This window comes from Pavona decussata, unplaced genomic scaffold (genome assembly GCF_977016875.1).
Source record: "Pavona decussata unplaced genomic scaffold, jaPavDecu1.1 SCAFFOLD_280, whole genome shotgun sequence".
NCBI classification, from domain to species: domain Eukaryota; kingdom Metazoa; phylum Cnidaria; class Anthozoa; order Scleractinia; family Agariciidae; genus Pavona; species Pavona decussata.
In genome coordinates, this window is record NW_028145681.1 from 449,012 (window position 1) to 458,851 (window position 9,840).

A 9,840-nucleotide genomic window follows, 5' to 3' on the forward strand; every position below is an offset into this window, starting at 1 on the left:
AATTCTAAATGATAACCGTTTAGCCTTGAACTACGAAAACCTTGTTGATGTCTGTTTAGTGTCAAAATGTCGACTAAGGCTTTAGAGCTACAGCCCCTGAACAGTAAGTGGAATATAGTAAATATACATATTTGAACTGCGGATGAAAGAATGAGTAAGTGAATGACCATTGAAGTTGTGTACGCAACTTAAATTGTTGAAAAAAAAAAAAAAAAAAAAGTTGAGAAAAAAAAATGCCTAAAAGCCTTGGCTAAACGATTAAACATTTTCCTCCAACATCGTGTTTGTTACCCTAAAGCGTTCGGAGTTGAGACGTCATGCAAATTCCGTTCATCTGATTGGTTGCATTTTCCCACTCGCGCAAGCTAACCTCAACACAAGTAAACAAGAGGAGGTAAGAAGAAGGGAAGACGACAGTGTAAGTAGACAAGCTAGACGATGTAAGAAGTAGGCAAAATGACATGACAAGTAGGGAAGACGACGGAATAAGCAGACAAGAAGACGTAAGAAGTAGGGAAGACGAGATCACAAGTAGACAAGACGACATAAGAAATAGACATCCAGTTATTCTTGACCCCGATACCGCTCCATATCTTTGTTGCAAGTTGTCAGACTCGTCTTTTCTTCTTGTTTTAACAAATTCGCGCGCTATGCATGACCAACAAAGGCCTGTTGTACTCATTTATTCCCAAGGATAATATTGTTACATTGTCTACAATTCAAGCTGTTTTATTGACGTTAAAAAAATGTAAATGGGAAATTTGAAGCAAACGGTGCACACTTACTACAGCTGAGTACGGCGGCTACTAGAGAAGCCGTCAAACATCGGTGAATAAGGAATGATTTAGAGATATCCTACATCCAAAACAAACCTATCAAACGCTCACCAGATGTATAGAAATTTAGAAAAATAAAGGTGTGGGTAAACCTTGTTGCAAAGTAACAAATTTTCAAGACAGGTATGCTTAGTTTAATGTTTATTCAGTTCATCACAAACCACCTCACAGCAATCATTAGTCTTCAAGTGTAAACCAATGAAGTTTTATTGTATTTTATTATTTGTTGGTGCATTTATGAGTTTCCATGTCTAAAGACTACTTGTTCCTTTGCAAAGTTCTTCATGGTGAAGTGTTTTTTCTTTCCTTGAACACTTTGAATATTCATAGTTTATACTCCATGAATAATGGCCCACAAAAGCATTACGAATAAAGACTATCTCAAGGCGAACACAGAGTGTTTTGCATGTTAGATGAATAAGAGTTTATTTCGCTTTTAAATGATAATATACCTTTGCTAACAGGAAGGTAATAAGGATTTAAAAAGGACAGAAAAAAGAGATTGTTTTCTATATTACTGCAACATACACAAAAACTATTTTCCGTCGTGCTGTTTTTTATATAGAAATTCCGAAAACGTTAGGTGAAAATGACCTCCTATATTTTCCCATTCAAACGTTAGAATATTCTTAGCATTTACGATGCTTTTTACAAAATAGCTTGGAATTACTTTCCCATCCTAAGTGACAAAAAAGGGATATTGCACCCGGTGAATAACATAATAGCAAGAATATAATGACTGAAAAAAATATGGGTGCAGGGCAACTGCAGTGCTTGAATTATGCAACTTTAAATACATACTCAATACACCTTCCACGAAGCAAGCGGTGCTCTTAACAAAAAATATTAAATTTATTTATAGTGCCTTTTCCCATTAAACTGGGTAGGAGAAGCGATCTCATTAGCCAGCCCATTGACGTGTAATTTTAATTTGAGGGTTGGCAAAGAAATGGAAAGAAAAGTACAATAGGAGTAAAACAAATAATTTTGTTTGTTCACTTTTTGTACAGTTTTAATCTCATATTAACAAGGGAGATGTTTTTCTTAAATGTGCGACAGTTGGTGCAAGAACAAACAAAGAAATTATCTTTTTACCAAAGTACGGCAGTTGGTGCAAGAACAAACAAAGAAATTATCTTTTTACCAAAGCGAAAACATCTTGGCATTGTTATCGATATTTATGAGACAGTTAAGCACCGCTATTCATTCACTTCCTATAAATATTCACCGTCATTATTTCCCGATGGAAGATAATAGGGATAATAATAGGAAGGCTCGTCAACTGAAACAATCTCAATTCTTCTTGTACGTTTTCGTTGGAGTGAGCGTCTATTGATTATTTGGGTGAGTATTTGTTTCGTGTTAGCGAACCTTTTGACGTCGAAAATTACACTTTTGTTTATTTTAACCCAAGAGCACGCAAACTAAAGCAGAGGAAAATTCACAACAAATCGTTCTCTAAAGTACTGCTAAGCAAACAGCACCGCAAGAAAGTGCTTTAACAGCTTTCAATGTTAATGGCCACACTGCAGGACTTCAAGTAATGAACCAAAATGTAGAGCCATATTGAACAGCACAATAAACATCACCAAGGGAACAGTGCTCTATGGCTTGCATTTGAATGGTCACACATTAGGATTCCACCCACAGAGTCAAAAGCTGGAATCTACGTGGTAAGACACAGTGGGTTTGAAGAAATTTTCATTTGCGACTGAGGACATGACAAGTAGGCAAGACGACATGTACATAAGAAATAGACATCCAGTTATTCTTGACCCCGATACCGCTCCATGTCTTTGCTGCAAGTTGTCAGACTCATCTATTCTTCTTTTTTTTTTTTTTAACAAATTCGCACGCTATGCATGAACAACAAGAGATGATAGCCGGTTGTACTAATTTATTCCCAAGGATAATATTTTTACATTGTCTAAAATTCAAGCTGTTTTACTGACGTTAGAAAAATGTCAACGGGAAATTTCAAGCAAACGGTGCACACTTACTTGAGCTGATAGGCGGGTACCAGGGAAGCCGTCAAACATTGATGAATAAGCAATGGTTTAGGGATATCCTATTTCCAAAAGAAACCTCGTAAACATTCACAAAAGGTATAAAAATGTAGGAGAACAAAAGCGTGGGTAAACCTCGTTGCAAAGTAACAAATCTTCAAGACAGGTATGCTTAGTTTAATGTTTATTCAGTTCATCACAAACCACCTCACAGCAATCATCAGTCTTCAAGTCCAAACCAGTGAAGTTTTATTATAGCTTATTATTTGTTGGTGCATTTATGATTTTCCATGTCTAAAGACTTTAAGTTGTTCCTTTGCAAAGCCCGTCGTAGTAAAGTGTTTTTTCTTTCCTTGAACACTTTGAATATTTATAGTTTATACCCCATGACTAATGGCCCACAAAAGCATTACGAATAAAGACTAGCTCAAGGCAAACACAGGGTGTTCCGCATGTAAGATGAGTAAGAGTTTATTTCGCTTTTAAATGATAATCCACCTTTGCCAACAAGAGGTAATAAGTATTTAAAAAGGACAGAAAGAAAAGATTGCTTTCTATATTATTGCAACATACGCAAAGAACTTTTTTCCCTCGAGCTATTTTTTAGATAGATATATATATTTTTTTGTGGAAATTCCGCCAACGTTAGGTGACAATGATCTGTTATATTTTTCCTTTCAAAAGTTAAAATATTCTTGGAATTTACGATGCTTGTTACAAATAGCTTGCAATCCCTTTTCCCATCCTAAGTGACGAAAAAGGGATATTGCACCCGGTGAATAACATAATAGCAAGAATATAATGACTGAAAAAAAGATGGTTGCAGGGAAACTGCAGTGCTTGAATTATGTAACTTTAAATACATACTAAATACACCTTACACGAAGAAAGCGGTGCTCTTAACAAAAAATATTAGATTTATTTATAGTGCCTTTTCCCATTAAACTGGGTAGGGGAAGCGATCTCATTAGCCAATGGAAAGAAAAGTACAATAGGAGTAAAACAAATAATTTTGTTTGTTCACTTTTTGTACAGTTTTTAATCTCATATTAACAAGGGAGATGCTTTTCTTAAATGTGCGACAGTTGTTGCAAGAACAAACAAAAAATCAAAGGCTGCTGTGAGCCAACTCGTGAATGCAGAAGAGAACAGTGCTAACCGTAACGCAGTACTCGCATCAAACTACGTTAAAACTAACGATTCGTGGACGACATGCGGGAATGAAGTGTGACCTGAAAGGTATAAAATATTGTTCCCATTGTGTTCGGTTGGCCCAGGACTCGAAATACAAATCGTAAGATTTTGTCTTTGACATGTGCGAAGGTTCGAATCGGGAACCTCCAGCTTCAAAGACCATCTATAACGCCACTGCGCCACAGGTGCTCAACTTCCAATGCGGTGATTAATTTTTGTATTTATTAGTTGTTTAGGGTGTCTAACTATCTTGCACCCGTGGCGCAACGATTTTAACAGCCAAATGACTTCAGATTGCGAAAGAGGAATACGCAAATGAGCACGGAATATCCTCAGACGTTTCCCCATCGTATTTTCTGTCTCCATTTTGCGCGAAATCCCTGTTGACTTGGACAACAATCTCAATCTGCTTGAGCGGTATCCGACGGTGCGCTTTCCTCGCCAAAATATAAACGTACGAAGACTATATACATCGATCAAGTGTTGTTTAGTCTATTTCTTTTGATTTCGAACTCCCAAAAACGTGAATTTTTATAATTGAAGGAGCTGAGAAGCTAAAGCGAGCCGTGAGAGTACGCCACATTTGAAAGCCGGTTTACCAGCGACCGAGTGACATTTCCACCACATTACGATAACTCGCTCATTGCGCATTATGAGTATTGCACCCAAAGCGAAAACATCTTGGCATTGTTATCGATATTTATGAGACAGTTAAGCACCGTTATTCATTCACTTTCTATAAATATTCACCGTCATTATTTCCCGATGGAAGATAATAGGGATAATAATAGGAAGGCTCGTCAACTGAAACAATCTCAATTCTTCTTGTACGTTTTCGTTGGAGTGAGCGTCTATTGATTAATTGTGAGTATTTGTTTTGTTACCGAACCTTTTGACGTCGAAAATTACACTTTTGTCCGTTTAAGTCCAAGAGCACGCAAGCTAAAGCAGAGGAAAATTCAAAACAAATCGTTCTCTAAAATACTGCTAAGCGAACAGCAACGAAGGAAAGTGCTTTAACAGCTTTCAATGTTAATGGCCACACTGCAGGACTTCAAGTAATGAACCAAAATGTAGAGCCATATTGAACAGCACAATAAACATCACCAAGGGAAACAGTGCTCTATCGCTGGCATTTTAATGGTCACACATTAGGATTCCACCCACAGAGTCAAAAGCTCTGGAATCTACGTGGTAAGACACAGTGGGACTGAAGAAATTTTCGTTTGCATGGACACGTACTTGGCCTTGTAAGAACAACTGGACCAGAAGACAATTTAATGGTCTTCATTTCTCGGGCATGGTATAATATCTCATCAGTATACCTCGGCCACTAAGCCAATCAAATTTGTGGAATTGCATCAGTACAATGATCCCGTTGTTAATTATTCCTCTAATACGAGTAGTGGATGGACATTATTACTGAATTAATTACATCAAGGGGAACAGTTTTTGGGAGTCCAGCTTAAAGTGAGACCGGGTTTAAATAAAAACAATTCAGCATCATTATCTTTTGATACCCCTCATCTTGTTTCTTTTAAAATTATACCAGCGTATGACAAAGGTAGTTTATGTTTCATTTTACCATGACAAAATAACCTTCCTGGATATTTTCACCAGTGATGTCAGAAACAGCCTTCTTTTTAGTTAAATGATGTGGAAGATAAATGATTGACCTCAATCCTGCTCAGTTGAAGACAACTTCTCTAAAAATCAATATTTTAGTAACAATTTTAAAACACTCTCCTCTCTCTTGTGCACTTTCCGCCAACGTAAGAGACAAAGGTCGCACAATTTTTCCATTTCACACTGACCATTATGTTCTTTTAAGATATTCCAGCCCAAATCATAAGAAAACAATGAGAATGGAACAGGCGGAGATAAACAAAAGGATTTTGCTGTTAGAAAAACAGCTTTAACTTGTCAAAATATGGACTTTTAAATACATTCTTAACGCCCACTGCATTACTTCTGAGATATGTATTTGAGATAGAATTTAACATAATTTTGATTGTATGACGAAAAAAAAAAAAAAAAATGCTGGAAGCCAAAATTCCTTTGGCACAGTTGTAACAAAAATAATACGAATTCAAAAGAAAAAATAAAATAAAGACGGTATGATTTTCTGACCTGTTGCACAGCAACTTTAACTTTCGAGAGTGATATTTTCAAATACGTATTTAACAGTCTTTAGTCTACCTGCAAATTCTGCCAAGAAAGCTATGAAGCCAACGAGTGTAAGAAACGCTTGCGCATTAGAAGAGGCCTTCATTTGCAAGGAGAATCGATCTAATACCATAAGATAGGCAACGTGTAATTTTAAAATTGAAGGGCGACGAAACAAATAGGAATCATTGTAGGCGTAAAGCAAATAATTAATTCAACCTTCAACAATTAAATTTTTTGTGTAGTAAAATTACTACGTTATAGCCCAAGTTATTGACATTTATGAATGGCCATGTGGCATTATTCATTACTTATTCCGCCTGTTCTGTAACATGATGATATTCACCGTTTTTGCTGTAGTGCGTCAGTTTTCAGGAAGACTCGAGACGTGAAGCATCTCGGTTATTCAGGTAAGTTTTTGTACGGGATTTTCGATTGATTAACACAGCACAGCAGTTGAAAATTGTCCGAACTAGTCTCATGTTACCAAACGTTTTACTTTTCAAACAAAACTACTAACGGCTTTTTCCTCCTGAAGATCTCGTAAGGAGATCGGATCCAAAGAGTAAACTGAAGTCGGCGATAAGCGGGTCCCGTTGAAAATATGTGTCGGGGGTCTCCTGTTCAGAAGACGCCGGAGTTTTCGTTTTTTTCTCAGCCCCTTCTGGGAATTCTCTGGCGATTGTTCAATCTTGCCCTTATTGCAGAATTAGGTCTCTGAAATAACAGTGATATTTTTCAGTTAGGATGTGGGCGGCGTTTCTGGTAACTCGAATAACAACTTAAAGAGTACTGGTGATTAGAGAGTTGAAAAAAATGTTCAAAAAATGTTCAAAAAGCCAACGTTATTTTTTCCAGGGCGCATTTTTTTTTTAAATAAAAAATGTTAAATGTCCGTTTGAAAATTTAGTGAGGGCTTCATCAAGAGGAGTGTCAGTCATTTAAAGATGATGTTGGTTTATTTTGACAGGAAACGCAGCCAAAATGAACACTGCTTTGAAGATGTGTGCGTTGATTGGGTTGGTGGCGTTGATTTCATCACGTAAGTTGCTAATGAGATAATCCTGCTGGGTTGCTCCTTTTGTTTCTTGGCATCAATCGTTTGTAAAATTACAAAATTGTGAAACGCTTGAAAATGCACTTTTTTGGCGTGCGGTGAGCTTAGGTGACAATTCTCTCTCCCACCCATCCACTCAGTGTTTAGATATTCTTTCTGGTCGCCGATTTCAGTCCAGTGAAAAGGGCACGGAATAGAGAGAGGGAGTGGGTGAAGGCTTACTTATTTTAGATTAAGGAAGAATTTTAAATTATATTTGCCAGTTAGTTTTGTTCTTCATATAACTGCCTCAAAATTCTCTTGAGCTGATAAAAATTGCGACCAATTTTCCCAATTCTTTGGACTAAATTACGGTCGCCTCCTATGAACAAACAGGACTGCTGTTTCGTTTTCCAATCTTACCAGCCTTGCTTGCCTAATGTCGAAGCACATTGTTTTGTAAAACCGCTTCTATCCAAGGCAATCCAGAATCTAACCAAAAGCAAATATAACAAAAGTATAAAAGCACAACCTAAATTGTCTCAATTTTTTTGTCATTTAGAGGCCTGCGAAGTTGGCACCAAGACGGATAAAACAAACGCTCTCTTTCCTAATTGCTGCCATTTTCCCTTCTCGTACAACTTTAAGGAGTATCATGCCTGTACCCTTGATGGTTCAAAAGATGGCAAATACTGGTGTCAGTTTACCGGCCTACCAGTCTTGGGAATGTGGGGACACTGCGGTAAGCATCCAAACACTTGATGAACGTTAGTAAGGTTCGCTGTAAACATTTGTCCAAAACTTAATTTTGCACTTGTTATAATAACAATCCAGTTTGAAGTAGCTCAAAGTGAAGGCCCTTCACGAGTCTACTAATGGTGAATTTTCTCCATCTACGTTGCAAATGAATTTTCAAAAGAACGTAATTGTTTTTTCTCTAGAAAACCTAATGCTACACCTTTTGTTTCGTTTATCAAATGTAGTTGATGGAAACTGGGGCGAGTGGTCCGACTGGAGTAAGTGCAAGCGCAAGAAGCAGAAGCGATACCGAAAATGCGACAGCCCCGCCCCAGACCCCGCGCATGGTGGCCGAGCTTGTGTTGGTAGCGGCGAGCAGATACAGAAATGCAAAAAAACAAAGAGAGACTTCAAGGTAAATTCTGGAAGAGGCATACGTGTTAAGGAAAAATGATGACTTTCTTGAAAGCAAAGAAAAAAAAATGTGGCTTTGCATGTCATTGATTTAGTTCAAATCAAGATGGCGACATAGTAGGCTGAATGAGAGTCAATGGCGTTAATCACGGGCTTTTCAAAAATAAGGTTACCAGTTCAAAAACTAGGCTTTTCTTTGCGTCTTAGGTCGCGTTTGTCTCAATTTTCTTATTCATTTTCCTGCGATTCCTTGTTTAATTTTTGTTTTGACAGAACGAATATGCACCTTGCGCTATTATGCTACATCTAAGCGACCCCACTTAGCGATTTAGAGACCGGGCCTCTGTAAGGAATATCAACACGGCCAGCCTCTGCGCTGGGATAGATCTTTCCTAAAGTGGTCGTTTTGCTAGGGTTAATAATAATCATGTTCACTACGGGTGCATTTGAAGCCTTTTACACTTTATTTTGCTAAATGTTTTTAAATCCTACTAATGCTTTTAACATTTATACAGGAGCCCTTGGCCAGAAAGTGTTGCTGATGGACTCAAGTCTAAAAGGAATGAATGTGGGGAAATTAAATGGTAGCTTTTGTGATTTCTTAACTGTTGTAAAACTTCACCATAAGGGCCAGATGTAAGGGATAAATAAAGAGCATGAAAAACACAATTACTTCTATTATTTGTCTGCTGTGAGGATGAGGCAAGCTATCCAATGTTTTTAGGCATTACGTCCCCGTAGCCGCCCATTTCTCTTCTCTTCGTTCCCACCTGTTCTGTGACTGGATAGTTCGGCTACAATGTGCAAGTTAAACGAATTGGAATAATGGCGAAGTAGTAAAAGTAACGCGAACTTATATTTTCAAGTGACGTTTTTCGTTCATGAATGCGCGGCCGCGTGGTACGAAGGCTCTCACCCTATCGACAAACGAAAATCACATGTAGGAGGGCTTTTCTAGCGGATAAAATTGGTCGGTAGAGAAAATAGGAATTGATCAAGTATCGAGCTAGTTGGAGCGCTAAATTGTTTCTATCCTTTAATCAAATGTTAATGGCGAATATATGCCCAGACGCACAGATCGTTTCGAAAAATCTTGAGGGAGAAGAAAACACAGAGACTAAAGCTAGGCATTTCTCATTCTGAATTCTTGCGTATTCTAGCATTTCCACACAAACTCTTGTGTTTCAGCGCAGTCAAATAGATGCGTAGCATGTAACAGTTTTAAAATATACACACACGTGTACGTAAAATGCGCATCCCACAACAAACTAGATGCGCTTGGTATCTATAGTGCTACAGTCTTAACGCGCGTTCACGCAGCGCGATTTCAGCCGCGATTTGGGGTGCAATTTTTTCGGCGATCTCACAGCGACGCCAAATCGCGCGGTGTGAATGACCGGCGATTTGACTGCGATCTCACCTGCGATGGACTGCGACATCCTGCGATTTT

At 37.9% G+C, this 9,840-nt stretch overlaps 1 protein-coding gene across 3 annotated transcripts; it reads left to right on the forward strand.

Moving 5' to 3' along the window:
• Positions 1-171: 171 nt before the first annotated feature.
• On the forward strand, positions 172-9,059 carry LOC146455300 (uncharacterized). Of its 3 annotated transcripts, XM_085094436.1 has the most exons (6): positions 174-418; positions 6,563-6,612; positions 7,173-7,244; positions 7,801-7,980; positions 8,222-8,391; positions 8,906-9,059. In XM_085094436.1, exons 3-6 carry the CDS (start codon positions 7,187-7,189, stop codon positions 8,930-8,932), a joined length of 435 nt encoding a protein of 144 aa, XP_084950562.1. In that variant the 5' UTR covers positions 174-418; positions 6,563-6,612; positions 7,173-7,186; the 3' UTR covers positions 8,933-9,059. The 3 variants fall into 3 exon arrangements, with proteins under 3 accessions (XP_084950564.1, XP_084950562.1, XP_084950563.1); XM_085094438.1 differs by lacking the exon at positions 6,563-6,612 and having other exon boundaries at positions 172-418; XM_085094437.1 differs by lacking the exon at positions 174-418 and having other exon boundaries at positions 5,699-6,612.
• Positions 9,060-9,840: the final 781 nt, after the last annotated feature.

Coding starts and splice junctions, on each gene's coding strand:
- LOC146455300 (XM_085094438.1), top strand. CDS start 7,187: ATGAACACTGCTTTGAAGATGTGTGCGTTGATTGGGTTGGTGGCGTTG. Junction 7,981..8,221: donor GGGAATGTGGGGACACTGCG/GTAAGCATCCAA, acceptor TATCAAATGTAG/TTGATGGAAACTGGGGCGAG. Junction 8,392..8,905: donor AAACAAAGAGAGACTTCAAG/GTAAATTCTGGA, acceptor ACATTTATACAG/GAGCCCTTGGCCAGAAAGTG.